The sequence below is a fragment of the Pocillopora verrucosa genome, chromosome 6 (assembly GCF_036669915.1).
Source record: "Pocillopora verrucosa isolate sample1 chromosome 6, ASM3666991v2, whole genome shotgun sequence".
Taxonomy (NCBI): domain Eukaryota; kingdom Metazoa; phylum Cnidaria; class Anthozoa; order Scleractinia; family Pocilloporidae; genus Pocillopora; species Pocillopora verrucosa.
In genome coordinates this window covers 12,517,936-12,533,099 of record NC_089317.1, presented here as the reverse complement: position 1 = coordinate 12,533,099, position 15,164 = coordinate 12,517,936, and the positions used below count along the sequence as shown (strand labels likewise).

Sequence of the window (15,164 nt, the reverse complement as noted above, 5' to 3'; positions counted from 1 at the left end):
TATTTGACGTTAAATACTTTTTCCCTTTTTGATGTCTTCTCAGTTCACAGATTTGTTTTGGTGAATCAACCCTCTTATTATTTTTTTGTTAGAATATGGCAACGGTTTCTCATCAGTTCTCGAAATCATTTATGATCCCCCTCATGATCATAACGACGACTTGATAATAATGTTTCGATTCGCTTACACAAAGGGCTATCACCCGAAATGTCAACTTAAAATCTCTCTCTTTACTGTGGCTATTTCACATCATCAACTCAGTTGATGAAACCATATTATCTTTAATGGCTTGTATCTGCTTGCCCAGTTTTTTTATAGCGGAGCTCACAGCGCAGCCTCATTATTATACGAAATAGTATTGATCCATCAAGCCGAAAAAATTTGAACTTACAGCCGTACGGGCATCCGTACAAGGTGCTACTTTTAGTATACACGACCAACTGTTTCGCAGTAACTATCAACTATCTTAGCCATTACGTGATGGAAGGGGGGAGAAGGTAATGCGCAGGCGCAATTGCGTACGTTACAGGGATATCCCATTAGTGTACGCCAGTAGACACCGACAGATGACAATGAAGTGCGCACATTCGAGTGTCGACCGTTTGTGCTGTGTATCGCGGGCGCACGGTTAGACATTACACGTGGGTATCACGTGGGCCAGTAGATGTGAAGCCGTGTAAGCAAATAGTTTGCAACCCGTGCTTTGGGCGCGAAATCAAACTGGTTAGATTGTAGTTGAACAATAATCCTCAATATTTTTCAATTTCTAATCAATTTTCAAAGCAACAATAGCGGCAGAGCTAAAACTTTGTCAACCTGAGGAAATTGTTATTATTCAAGTTCGTGGAGAGAGGTTTTCGAATGAAGATAGGCTGGAAAGAAAGAGGCAGAGCGGCCAAACAAAGTAAGAAGTAAAAGGCGTAAAGCGAGTCGAGAAAAACGCGTAAGAAAGTTAGAAAAGACGCCAAAATAGACAGAATACGGCGAGAGGAAAGCGAAAGCGAACAAGAAAAGGCATCAGTAAATATCTAGCGAAGAGCGAATATCTAGCGAACAGTAACGTGTGAAGGAAATACAAAGACGCTCCTGTATCAGTCTCGTGATTTTACTCCTTTTTTTTTTTAGATGCTCCTGGTGGCACAAAACTCATTTTAGTTCCCAAGAACACCACGGTGCTTCGCCAAAGTCTCCTTACTTTAACTTGCCAAACTGATGGTAGTCCTGAAGCTGAATTTCATTTATATTTTAATGGTCGCCTCATAAAGACCAGCGGCTCAGGGATATTTCATGTTTCAGTGATGTCTGATGGTTCCTACACGTGTGTTCCTTTCAACAAAGTTGGCGTAGGAAAGAATGCTAGTGTCATTGTCGCAGCTGTTGGTAAGTTTACTTCGATATATCTCTGCATAAAGAGAGATATAGCATTGTTACTTTGTAACGCACAGTGCTAAAACCGTCTTCTGATACTTTCGATGAAGAATTAATTTTTCCCTAGCCTGTAGTGCAAGTCGCGAGTGCGACATAACGTGAAAAAGCTCACGATCGTTTATTCAACCGGTCATGTTTCTTTTAATAAATAGAGAAGCCTTGACTGTGCTTTATTCTGTTATGAAGCACGCAGGAAGCTGCTAAATCACGAAAGAAGTGTAGGGACGTAGTCGAGTGTTTCTCTCCACTTCTTGAGTGCTTTAGCCGCTTACTAAGTGCTTTACAATAGAACAGAGCACAATCAAGGCTTCTCCATTTGTTTTATACTAAAGAATCCGTTGAATTCCCCATACATGACTTTCAATTCTCAAAACAAGCTTTGTTTCCAAAGCGAAAAACAATGTGGTGAGGATGCGCTATACTCTCATGAAGCACGCTACAATAAGCCAATCAAAATCCCCGTTAGAACGGTTAAAATAATCTGATTGGCTGTACAAGACAACAGCTGTCAAAAATTTCAAACTATCAAAGTTCAAAAACCGTCAAAGTTCACATTCTGCGATTACAAACTGAAATAGTGCATCAGGTCGAATTTAACACTGTTACGATGAACGTAAGGACAACGAGCGTGAACACAACTCAACTACTTTGATGGCGGCTCACCTAAAGACCACGAGGTCTGATGACATAACAATAGGTCACGTGAATGAAGATTTTAGATATATGAAAATTCACATTTGCACTGCGGTGGAAAGATGAAATTAAGAGATCCTCGCAGCTAAGAACACTACTGAAACGAGTAGTTGTAAATAGGACCTAAAAAAATTCAGGCCCGTACGGGATTTGAACCCATGACCTCTGCGATACCGGTGCAGCGCTCTACCAATTGAGCTAACAAGCCAACTGGGAGCTGGTCAATGAATTGGGTCCAAATAAACATCCAAGTGAATGAAGATTTCACGTGATACAAAAGTATATGTTGATTTATGCAGTATCACAACATCTTTCCTTTTGTATAGAAAGTGTCTTAAGTGCCGCTCCCGCTAAGAGCGGTCCACTCGACTTCCCGTCGAAAAAAAGTTTTCTTTTCTTTTTTGCCCATGAAACGGGTTTAGGACACATGTTTCAAAAATATTTAAGTTGTTCTCCAATTCTCTTTTTTCGCGTCGCCACAAGCCAAAAATAATTTTTGGCCAGACCACCCCTGTGAACAGCGATCGAAAGTGTAAATTTCAAAGACTTTGTCCAGCGCTCAACAACTGCAACAATGTAGCTCACTGAATTCTTTCTTGCTACAAGTTACAAGGTGTATTTAGTTAGTTCACAGGCAAAATATGGAAACTTAAGCTGAAATACTTTTCATACCAGCGTGATCAGAGGAGACTGAGTTTTCAACGCCATTTGTCGTAAAAGCTGCCACCAGCTTGTTATTGAACTCACTAAAATTTACCTGGAAGGCATTAACTTTCTTTTGTCGCGAAACTCGTGGATTTTAAAACTTTGAAACAACGTACAATGGATCGTGAAACTGGAGTTTGAGTCCATTGGTAAACTATGCCAGCTGGTCTCATGAGCAGATCAAGCTCTGACGAAATTTGACAGTTTTGAAGTTTTAAGCGGATGCAAAAATCGAGGCAAAAACTCTTCATGACACAATTTGTCCTTTGTAACACGACCGAGCGAAGGGTCTCGGGCGATATCTCTTTTACGCAGGCGCAAATTAAAAATATACCGCCAGAATCAAAAAGAGGAACAAATTTTCTTTGTTTTGATATGCAAAGTGTCGAACAAAAAGCAGATTTACCCTTGTCAGATGGCGTTTCAAAACAGCTGTATCTTCCTCCTTTTGATTTTTTCCTGTTTTGTAAGCGTGAAAGCAGCAGGAGAGGGATCGGGAAACTCAGAAAGCGCTTCGGGAATTAATCTGCCATCATTTACTTACGAGATAAACAAGTAAGATTTGTGAAGTTCGTTGAAATATGAAGTCTAAATAAGTGCCTTTTTTAAGCTTGTTTGCTGGATTTTTCGTAAACTTCCCCGATTAATTTTTTTTTCAGCTTACTAATCTATACTATTTCAAAGCAATGTAAAGACGAAGACGAAGAACCATGAGGTGTTCCTTGCAACAATCGTAAACAAAGTGTTTTAGCAATCAGGTATACAAGGTGTAATAATCAATAGCTGCATATTAGAAGTCTTCAGAAAGAAAATATTCTGTCTTCAGAAAGCTGTCAAGAAAGCTAGCAATCGTGGCGGAAGGCAATTAAATGCACTTCTTAGCAAGTTGAAAACGGGCCCTCGGTATCGATTTAATATCATATCGATCTCAACATCATACAGTTTTGTATCTTTCTTTATAAATAATTCAAATAGTACGCGCGCTCTGATTGGCCATAAAACCATTTTACATGAGCGTACGTAAACACGGTTTTCGTTCCTCTTTCATTAATTATTTTATAAAAGAAATGTAAAATGGTTTCCGTGTTTACATAGCCTGATGTAAACGCTTTGGAGGTTGGGAGAACACGAGATAAGCTGGAAACCACTCAGCATCGCGTCGTGGTTTCCTACGCTTATCTCGTGTTCTCCCAACCTCCCGCGTGTTTACATCAGGCTATGTGAACACGGAAACCATTTTACATTTCTTCATTCGTAAATTCGCCTTTCTAATGGAAGCGTATGTTGAGTATTCATTGCAAAATCGCTTTTTTTCCCCCCCTTTGGCCTGACCGCCATTTTGAAAATTCGCAACGGAGAGCATGCGCATTATGTGGGGTTAGTGGTCGCGTACACCTGGAACCGAGAAAAACAAATGTTCGTCGTGCTGGGGAAAGAGTTTGATAGGATGACGGGGACGAAACAAATTTAACTTGTAATCGAGGATTTCGTTGGATAGCTGGTAGTACACCGATATTCCAGGAGAGAAATCAGGGCTGAAATATCCAAAGCCACTCCAATCTTTGCTTTCCATGAATCAAGTGAACATTTTAAAAGTTAAAATTCTCATTAAAATGTAATTCGGTCAATTTTAATAACTTTCGATTCTAATTCGTTACACTAACTAACTTTATCTACTTTGTAAGTCACACAAGCGCTTAAGCGTTACGACCGATCACGTTCACGCAACGTTTTAGGACAACTCGGCATCTAATCTCCATTCAGTTGCTGTGAAAACTTAAAATCCTCAACGTAGAAGATAAACGAACGAAGTTTGAACGGTCAAAAGGAGATCTTGGTCAATTCTTAGAATCATGCAAATGATCTTTGTCACGAGCGCAATTGAGCAAACACATGGATTTGCGTTGTTTTTAAGAAGTTGGTGGATGGAAGCTAGAGATATACCCGCGGGTTTGAGGCAATCCGTGACCTCATTGGTGTATAAACTATGCACTGATATGCTTTTTCAGCCCAGCCTGCATTTTGAGAATTCGTACAAAGTAGTGAATTTTTGATATGCAAATTAAGGTCGAAGAGAAGGGCCTCTTCTGATCACGTTAGTATGAAAAATATTTCTGCTTAATTTTCCATATTTTGTCTGTGAACTAACTGAATACACTTTGTAACTTGTTGCAAGATAGAATTCCGTGAGCTACATTGTTGCAGTCGCTGCGTGCTGGACAAAATCTTTGAAATTTACATTTTTGATCGCTGTTCACAAGGGTGGTCTGGCCAAAAATCATTTTTGGCTTGTGGCGACGCAAAAAAAGAGAATCGGAGAAGAACTAAACTACTTTTGAAACATGTGTCCTAAACCCTTTTCATGGGCAAACAATAAAAGAAAACTTTTTTCCGACGGGAAGTCGGGAGGACTGTTCTTGACGAGAGTGGCACTTAAATGAGTTCTTGCAAACTGCGACTGAGTTCCTTGGCGAAAAAACAAAACAAAACAAAACAAAACAAAACAAAAAAGCCGGCAACAGTGTTTAAAAAAAGAGCTTCCAAAAAGCATTAAGTGTAAGTTGCAAACTTTCGGAAAAGTTCCGGTGGTTTGGCAATTGGACCACTCGTTGTAACAGTAGGAGGGGGCGCAAGTTCTACATATTCAGCAGCAGGTTTCACAACAGGCGAGGGTCCGCTTGAAGCACTGATTGCACGGGCTCAGCTGCTGCTTTTGCAACTATGTGGAAATCTGACAGCGGCACTGATCGCAGAGGCTCAGTTGCTTGTTTCGTAAAAGGCAGAGAATCAGATAGTGGCACCATTCGCAGCTGTCGGTAATTTCGTCGGTAGGTTCGACCACCCGATACAACCACATAGGAACGTGGGTCAATCGTTTTCTTGCAAACAGCTTCCGTCCAGGTAGACTCGTCGGGCCTCTTCATATTGACAGTCTGTCCAGGCTGCAACTCAGGTAGTGCTTTACTTTTCAGGATGTAGTAGTAACTCTGTTTTTGCTTAGAGTTAATAAGCTTTTCTTGCACATCCTGTGGGGGATCTGACTTAGGCTCTAGTTGTTTACTTGACAAGGGTAACAAATTTCGTGTTCTCCTGCTGAACAGCCTTTGCGGTGGGATAAACCAATTTCCGTAGGCGTGTTGCGATAGCCAAGGAGGGCAAGATATGGGTCAAAATTTCCGTGCGATGCCTTTCTTATGATGTTTTCACAGATTTTCATAGCACTCTACTTTGCGAATTGCGTGGAGAGGTAGTAATATGCTGAAAGTGTCAGTCACTTGCAAACTTTGCAAACTCTGCAGAACCATATTGCGGTCCATTGTCAGAAATCTCCGGAATTCCAAGGCCGCTAAACTGCATTTAATTTTCAACTTCTCAATAACAGTCGTGGAATCTGTCGTGTCGAGCTTATCCACCTCAAAGAAAGAAGAGTGGTAATCCACAGTAATCAGGTAGTGGCGCTGGTCAAGCAAGAATAGATCCGTATCGATCTTTTGCCAAGGCCTTGATGGAATTTCATGGGGTATTAGCGGTTCTCGAGGCTGTGCTGGCTTGTGCGAACTGCAGAAATTACATTTGATAATGAAATCTTTAAACTCAGCTTTCATGCGCAGCCAGTAAAACACTTCTCTGGCTCTTCGAGGCAGCCCTCAGTACCAAGACGGGACGAATGGACCTTTCCCATGATTTCTTTCCCTAACTTGGCTGGTGCGATGAGGCGCTCACCCTTAAACAGCAAACTAGTTTGGGCTATCATTTCATCTTCAAACTGGAAGTATGGCTTGAACTCAGCTGGAACTTTATCCAGAGTGCTAGGCCAACATTCTAGGACGGTTGAAATAAGGATCTGAAGTTTGTCATCCGAGGCGGTCCTTTCCTTGAATTCCTTTAGTCGTGCTCGGTCTGTGCCCTGACTAGGGATCAGATACAACCATCAAGCTTCCTTTTTGGTACTTTCTATCAAGGTTGTAACGCTGCAAGCGCAACAACATCCTCTGGAGACGCTTGAGAGCAAAGCCAAGGTCCTTCTTAAAGTTAGTTTCAAGGGGCTGATGATCTGTTTTAACATGTACCACATCTCGACCATACAGGTAGGTATCGAACCTTTCAAAAGCAAAAACAACGGAGAGAGGTTCCTTCTCAATCCGAGCGTAGTGACTTTCTGCTGGAGTTAGAACTTTTGAGGCGAATGTAACGGGCAAACCCTCCTGAAGTGAGAAGGCGCCAAGTCCACTGAGAGACGTGCCACTTTCAAATGTGACTTCCCGTGTTGAATTTTTATTGACATCATAAAACTTCAACACAGAAGCTTCACAAACAGGATTCTTGATACTTTGGACAGCTTCATCGTGAACAGGCAGCCAACACCATTCAGCATCCTTAAGGTTCAGTCGCCTTAACGTTTTGCGGACACTGGGCAGGTGTGGTAAGAACTTCGCTAGGTAAGTAACCACGCCAAGAAATATCTTTAAGGATTTAACATCTGTTGGAGTAAGTATGTCACGTATGGCACGAACTTTTGTTTAGGTCAGTCACAACACCATCCGCTGTGAGTAAGTTGTCCATGAATGATATTTGTGATAAGCGAAGCCTAATCTTCTGAAGATTAAGTGTCAGATTAAACTCAAGCCATCTTTGTATGAAGGCGGTTAAAATCTGATCATGATCCTTCCTTGATTCATCTACTGTGTCTCCAAATCCGCAAACCGAGAAATCATCGCGATCACCTCAACTCCTTGAAGACCCTCAATTGCTTCATGCATCTTTCGCTGCCATATCTCAGGCGCAGAACTTATACCGAATGGCATCCTCAGCCAACGAAAACGGCCAAAAGTGTTGTTAAATGTGGTAAAGTAAGTGGGGTTTTCAGACAGATTCACCTGCCAAGAGCCATTTTTAGCATCTAAAACACTAAAATACCTTGGCATTGGTTAGACGAGAGATGACATCTTGAAGTGACGGTAAGGGGTAGTGAGAGCGCTTAATGGCAGTGTTCAAATCTTTGGGATCCAAACAAATGCAAACTGATCAAGCCTTCTTGGGAACTACTAACAGGAAAAACTATCTCGTCAGCAACCATTTTGTCAAGCTCTGTCTTCATTGCTTCCTTCTTGGGAGCAGGTACTCTTCGTGGGAACTACACGTAGAACATCCTTGTTAAACTAAATGTTTTTTCCCCCAGGTAATTATAAACAGCCAATGCCTTGAAACACATCAGTAAAAGGACTAAGTATTGTATCCTTTGTGACATCCTTAAAAACTACGGACTCTAACTTTAGAGCTGCAACTACTTTATGGACCCATGCCTTAAGATAACTTCAAACCAAGTAAAGGTATAACTTCTTGATCAACAATAACAGTCAAGTTCATACTTGTTACGGTTGTCCTACTTTCAACCTTGCAGAACCAAGAGACTTTCGCTTCGAAGGATCGTGCATAACCATTGTGATTTCCTTAGGAACAATGTTGGCTTTAGTGTAATCTTTCGTTGCCTTGATGTAATCCTTCAGTGGCAGAATATGTGCAGAGGAACCAGTGTCAATTTTAAATGACACTGATGCTGAATCATTCAAAATGTGCGAAACAAGAACTTCATCTTTACAACTAATACTATGGATTTAAAAGACTTCTTCTTGTTCGAGCATGTGAACCTTTGTATCTTCAGACTTGCTTCGACACGACTGCAAAATGGCCTTCTTTGCCACACTTCTTGCAATTCCGACCTGAAGCTGGACACAATTTCCTTTCCAGTACGCGTGTGCCACTTCTTCTGAGATTTATTTCGCTCGCGAGTGAGTAACTTGACTTTCCTTGATAGTTGCGATGGCTATATCCTGGTTAAGGTCTCACTTTCCGAGAAGCTTTTCACAAACTCTGTCATTCACGCAGCGCGCCAAAAACGCACGATTCTGAGAGTTTCATCAATGCAGTGACGTAACTATCGAGCAATTAATTAGACAATTGCTCACATTTGAAGAAAGCATATCTTTCGTAGGTTTCATTACAGACAGGAACAGAATGTTCCTCGAACTTTTCCAGAACCTTGCCAAGTTTGAGAGCGTCCGACGTATTTTCCCATTGAAAGGTTTCGTATATGTCCATTCCTTTTTTGCCGATCACATTTAACAACGAAGCCACCCGAACTTCATGTGCTTTCTTGTGAATGCTAGCTGCTAGCTGGTTAACTTCCATTCCATCAGGGCGAAACGATTTCCAATTTTCTCTTGGATGCAACGGTCGGGAAGATACAGCGGCAAAGAGGTTTTTGCAGTAGTACTGACAGCAGTCACGATACTTCTCATGCGACGTGCAACGATCCAAACAGAGTTTCGAACGCAAACTATAAACTTTAGTGAGCCTACCAATCACGGACGAAGGATTGGAATTCGATACTTCGAAGCTAAGAAGTAATCCTCGACAATTTGATCTAAATCCCACTCCTGACTTATGTTACGATTAACGTAAGGACACCGATCGTAAACTCAACTCAACAACTTTAGGGTGGCTCACCGAAAGACCACGAGGTCTGGCTACATAATAGTAGGTCACGTGATTCAGAAATGCATGCTAATTTATGCATTTTAGTTTTTTTTCACATGACAATTGAAAAACAAATTGTTCAAGGCTAGTGTTTTATGAATGAACGGCAGCCGAAATTTACCGGAACATGAAGATTGCTCGGGATGACAACACTGTAAAACTCGGCTGCAGTGACTGATGTGGCCTTCCACTCAACGCATCCGAAAGGACATCAGAGCGAGCTCTTTGTTGTTCATTCGAAGGGCGGCCGAGGCTTGCTTCAGTGCGATGACTGGAGATCGCCATGATTAGCGAGCCAGCCGAGATGGGCCTTAGCATGATCGCGGTCGCTCTGAAACCGTTATGACTAGTATAAATTTTAACAGTTATGCCTATTTGGCCATATTTTTCATCATGTCTGTTTTGTTCTGTTCTGTTTTTGAGCTCAGTTAGATTGCAAGCTTACGTACGGTAATAAAAATCAAACACAGCTAACACACGTATAGTATCTAACTGAGCGTGAAAACGTTCAAAACTCGGATTGTCCAGTTCGTTTACTCCTTGAGGACTTTCGTCTCTGCTCACGTTATAATAACGTAAATTACGGTGCCTGGTATGTTTACAAACCTTTGTTCGGTTCTTCTGTTGCTGCTTGTCGGCTCGCTTGTTCCGAAATTTCACTTTCAATTAACGAAAAACAGCTAAAGAAAAGTCCTGGAAAAGGTCGGACATAGCACAATTTGGCAGATGGCGTGACAGCTTTGACTCAGTTCGATGCTCTATGCTGTATACTCTCATAGAGCATGCTCTTTCACCTTATTATTTAACTGATTTTATTTTATTTGATGTCCTTGTATAATAATTAGTTTTTGATTCGTAGATAGAGGCGGCGGTGTGGAGGGGGCGGGGAAAGTTCACTCCCCTTGGTACAAATTTCGTTCTCTCCCCAGCCTTCCGCTGCCATTCTCATCAAAGATGGCGGCCATAATCTTCGCTAAGAAAAGACTGAGCACTCATTCGCCAAAATTACGTGTGCTCTTTAGGCTAATTTTTCCTTGTTACAGAGAACTGACCCTTCTTTTTTGATTTTCATTCTGATAGAAATGGTGAGATGTTTCACATCTTATTAGATGTTTTTCAACGCATTTAATAGTATTGTCTTGTTAAGCCATGAAAATTGGCACGTTACTATAGAGTTACCAGTGCTCAAATTCTTTACGCTTTTGGCATAGCACTGAAATTTCCAACATAGTGCTTTACTATTTCACGGAAAAATCTAGGCCTCTTGATATGGTCATAAGTAGTATGATAGTCATATCTTCTAACATAAAATCGCAATGTTACCGGTATTCATCTGGAGGTTTTTGTTTTATCAGACGCTCCACACGTCATAGTTTCACCAAAAGTAAAAACCGTCGTCGAAGGAAGCAACTTGAATTTGACATGTGCTGCGTCTGGCAAACCAAATCCCAGCATAACATGGACTAAGGTTGGCAGTTCTGACTTTCTATCTAATGCTTCGCTGCTCACTGTTGTGAATGTAACCAGACCTAGGACAGCAAACAGCAAAATCCAGTATCAGTGCATGGCTAGTAATGGAGTGGAGACACCTGCTACAGCTACAGCCAGCATCATAGTGAACTGTAAGTATGTAGGAAAAATAGTTATACACTGTGCATTGCTATTTGACGCTGATTACTTTTCCCCTTTTTGATATCTCCTCAATTCAGAGATTTGTTTAGTAAATTAACTCTCTCGTTTTTTTTTGTCAAATTTTGGCACCGGTTTCTCATCAGTTCTCGAAATCATTTATGATCCCGCTCAAGATCATAAAGGCGACTTCACAATGATGATTCAATTTGCTCTGACGAAAGGCTATCACTCGAAATATCAACTTTAGAATCTCTTTACTATGTCCATTTCACATCTTCAACTCGGTTGATAAAACCAAATTATCTTAGACTGCATTTATCTGCTTGGTCAATTTTTAATAGCATTACTTTAACGTAAACATCGCTCACGATGGACATCGGTGACGATTGCGCTAATGCCGGCGACAGAGTATATAGGAGGGATTGAGATGGAAATGGTGCAGGTAGTAAAGCCTTTAATGTTTAAGTCGCGCTACAGGTGGTTCAGAGAACAGTCAAGATTCGTTGAAGATTCTGTCTCTTCTCTAAGGAAAGAGACTCTTCTGTCCCACAGTATTGGAGTTGTAAGTCGTAAGGTAGAGAAAATATTTTACCATTGAAGACTAAAGGTTTTAATACCCTGATCCCTAAATATAAAACAAGTATATGTAGAGTGATACAAAAAATTAATTAATAAGCTATAGAGACGAAAAAACATAAAAAACAGAGACGAACCCATTGAAACTAAAATTATGCAGAATCCAAGTTCGCGGCATGTCACCGACAAGAGTTCTTTGAACGAAGTAGTTTAATCCCACGGAGCATTTTAACTACGGCATACAACATTCACCTCTTCAAAGATCTAGTCCGATCACTGGACGACGGACCCGTTCAGAACGACGAACAGGTAAAGTCATGCGTGTTTCAGTATTGTCCTCCCTATGGGACGTGTTATCCGTTGCTTTTAGAGCATGTCAAGAGGTAGTAAAAATTTGGTTTGGCCCTATGGTGTAAGGTGCTTGGTAGCCACTGAAGTCTCCCTACCGTTAGGATACCGCGTCGTGAGGTTTTTCCTGGAGCAATTCCACCTCACCGACCAAAGGTTCCTTCTTGTTGGCGCGAAGCGGACATATAATGTAGACGGGTCCAGGTGTAACTAGCACCAGAGTAGCATTATCGAGATAGACCAAAAAAAGCGCCGGCATAATCTTCATTCCTAGGCTTCACAAAAGGGGCTTATAAAAGTTCCACCGTCATCATAGTTAAGAGAGGATGTCAGCATCCATCGAACAAATTTGAAATATTTTGGCAAGTCGCCCAAAATTCGTTTTCTCTTCTACCTTCATGTTTTGTAGCCCGATATGTCCTTATAATTGTGGTGTAGTTTTTTTTGTGAAAATATATTTTATTTTTTGAAAAATGAGATTTTTCGTTCGACCGCTCAAATATGCAAATTTTCACCCTGAATATTACCCGAGTTAAGTGACTCGTGTAACGAATTTACTTGACCTCCGGTATTTCTGTCGGCATAATGCTTTGTTTTATCATCTAAACTTAATCCCCTGTCATCAAAGCTGGCAAAGAAATATTTATTTTTTGGTGATTATTATTGTCCGCCATACTTTCCCTATGTCGAAAAAAAGCATCAAAACAAAGACATTTTTAATAATGACCGATATGACAGAATCTACTGAGCTTCTAGGTTTTAAAGACCAAAGGATGGTTATAAAGTTACTGTAAAAATTTCCTTGTGTATTTGTGATGTTATATCGTGAGACGAACTCAAAGTCCGGCAAAATTTACTTGCTAGCGACTATGAAATATGCACGGTGTGCCTACTTGTCGCCACCGTTTACTGGCATAAATCACCGCAGTTTATAAAGAAATCTAACATGACACTCTTACCTTGTTTACTCATGATTTTATTAGCTGTTTCGATGATCAAGTTATGCTCTACCACATTTTAGCCAGATTTAACTTACAGTTTGAAAATCTCCTCCACATTATTATATTAGTTGCATGACAAGCGTGACAAATATAAATTCAAAGATGAATCAACCCCCGAATTACAAAAATTACTGTATTCAGAAAACTAAAATGTCCAGATCCATCACTGATTCCTTTACCGGCGGAAGTCAAAGAATGTTTACAAAAGTCAATTCGATTGACAAGCTACATACTGCTTAAGCTAATTGATCTGTTGTATAAGCGTTTCATCTTATATGCTAACAAGGAGATTTGCTGTTCATTTAAATCGTTCGCTGGGAGGACTTTGGGTATAGTTATCGAGAAGATCGACGTTGCATATCTCAGGTCGTTCCCTTGCGCAGTTGTAAAAAAGACATTTCAAGTTACTTGCGGAGATTCAGAACCTGACGTTGGTCTTATTTTGTCGCGAGCCGCCATCTTCGAGACGATGATATCGATGATTTTATAATTTGCCCCACTCATAGATGAAATCTCGGTACCGGTGTTGGGTGGATTCGTGGTGCCATTAATAGATGTAGAGTGCCTAAAGAAGTGTACGGCCATGGTAAAGGTGGAGAAAAGCCTATTGGCAAGCGTGTACCACAGATAGTACGCAAGACGTCTGGAAAATTCATATAACCTGGCTACTTACCACCTTGTGCAAAATTACGCGTCCTGTCCGACTTAGGCCTCGACTGGGAATTGGTCAATAGGCCACCAAAAATCCAGACAGAGGCGGAGTTTTCTATACTAATGTCTAGGCACTTTGTAGTCTGGCGGGACGCGTAATTAAGCACACAGTGGTAAAGGGCCATTAGTAGTAGTTACAAGACGATGACAAAACTTTTTTCTCTTCACCGAAAATCACATCAAAATTTTTCCTTGCTAAATTTCGAGTGCGCTACACGTATCAGCACCCCTCAGGGAACCATATGTATAAGAGGGCGAGGATGCTATAAAATTATAAAAGGTACCTGAGTCTTATCCGTGTGGGAGTGGCAACAACTGATATCTACCCCCTAAAAAGTACCAATTTCAACCAAAAAAAAAAAAATTGAAAAATCCCAAAAATAAGAACTCCTTTATTGATGTACTCCAGAGGCTCAAGTTAGATCATTAAAATCGTCCTAGCAATGCTTATTTCAGGTATTTTATTGAGCGAAAAACACCGTAAAAAGTACCAGTTAGGTCTCTGGTAGTCCACTAAAGTTTGAGACATCATAAAAGGTGCCAGATAACTGATTTTGACCCCTGAAAGATACGACAAGCATCCTCACCCATATCCGATCGCCTCCTCCCTCCCCCACCAACCCTGTCAGCACCTAAAAACTAAAGATGTGATTTCCCAACCACGAGCTGTCAGTCTCACCTCGTAAAATTCACTTGAACTGGTTATTTACTTATAAAAACTTTTAGGCACTGATCTGTCAGATTTTTATGCATACCAAATCTGTCCTGCTTCGAGGTAGGACGGCTGTACTTTTTTTTGTTTTGTTCGTCTTGACATAATTTGGTAGGGATTAAAATAACTGTACGTCTGCATTTGTTAAACAGACTATTCAAGTGTACCAGAACTCGATGTGTGCACTTCTAGTGCATTAAGTATTCTTTTGTAACATAGCCAAAGATCTTGCGATGTCTACTGTTCAAGCCTTTTTTCTTTTCAAAAAGATATCAGAATTATTCTTATTAATTTTTTTTATTTTTACTGTCAAATTTGCAGTAAACTGCTAGCGAGTCATCCTTTGTTTTGGTGTCTTTCTTTCATCACATAAAAAGTTTTAGGACCTGATAGCATCTTAGGGACAGACCATTAGACTTTTGATGCGGGAGCGGGGTGTGTTGGGTAATTGGCAAAAGACCTCCCCTCCCCCTCCCGCATCAAAAATCTAATGGTCCGTCCCTAAGGTACCTTTTACATTATTCCAAAATGGGGTGTCGTTCCGGAACGAAATGAATTTCATGAATAAAGGGGTAAGTTTCTAAAGAAACTGTGGTGCTGCGTCGGTGGGAGAGTATAGCAGGTAATTTAGTGTTAACAACTGGGTTGAAAACGCAAATGGTAAAAAAGCTGACGTTTCGAGCGTTAGCCCTTCGTCGGTGGGAGAGTATAGCAGGTAATTTAGTGTTAAGGGCTAACGCTCGAAACGTCAGCTTTTTTACCCTTTACGGTGGCTAATTTACGTTTTCAACCCAGTTGTTAACACTAAATTACCTGAAATG

The 15,164-nt window shown here is 40.8% G+C and overlaps 1 protein-coding gene across 3 annotated transcripts in view; it reads left to right on the top strand.

Annotated features, from left to right (window-relative positions):
• The window catches only part of LOC131769688 (fibroblast growth factor receptor 3-like), a 202,087-nt gene that overhangs the window by 14,985 nt on the left and 171,938 nt on the right, over window positions 1–15,164 (top strand). For all 3 annotated transcript variants that reach the window (XM_066168377.1, XM_066168378.1, XM_066168376.1), the window contains exons 7-8: window positions 1,126–1,380; window positions 10,719–10,985. In XM_066168377.1, coding sequence (XP_066024474.1) covers window positions 1,126–1,380; window positions 10,719–10,985 — 522 coding nt within the window. The remainder of the gene's footprint in view (window positions 1–1,125; window positions 1,381–10,718; window positions 10,986–15,164) is intronic.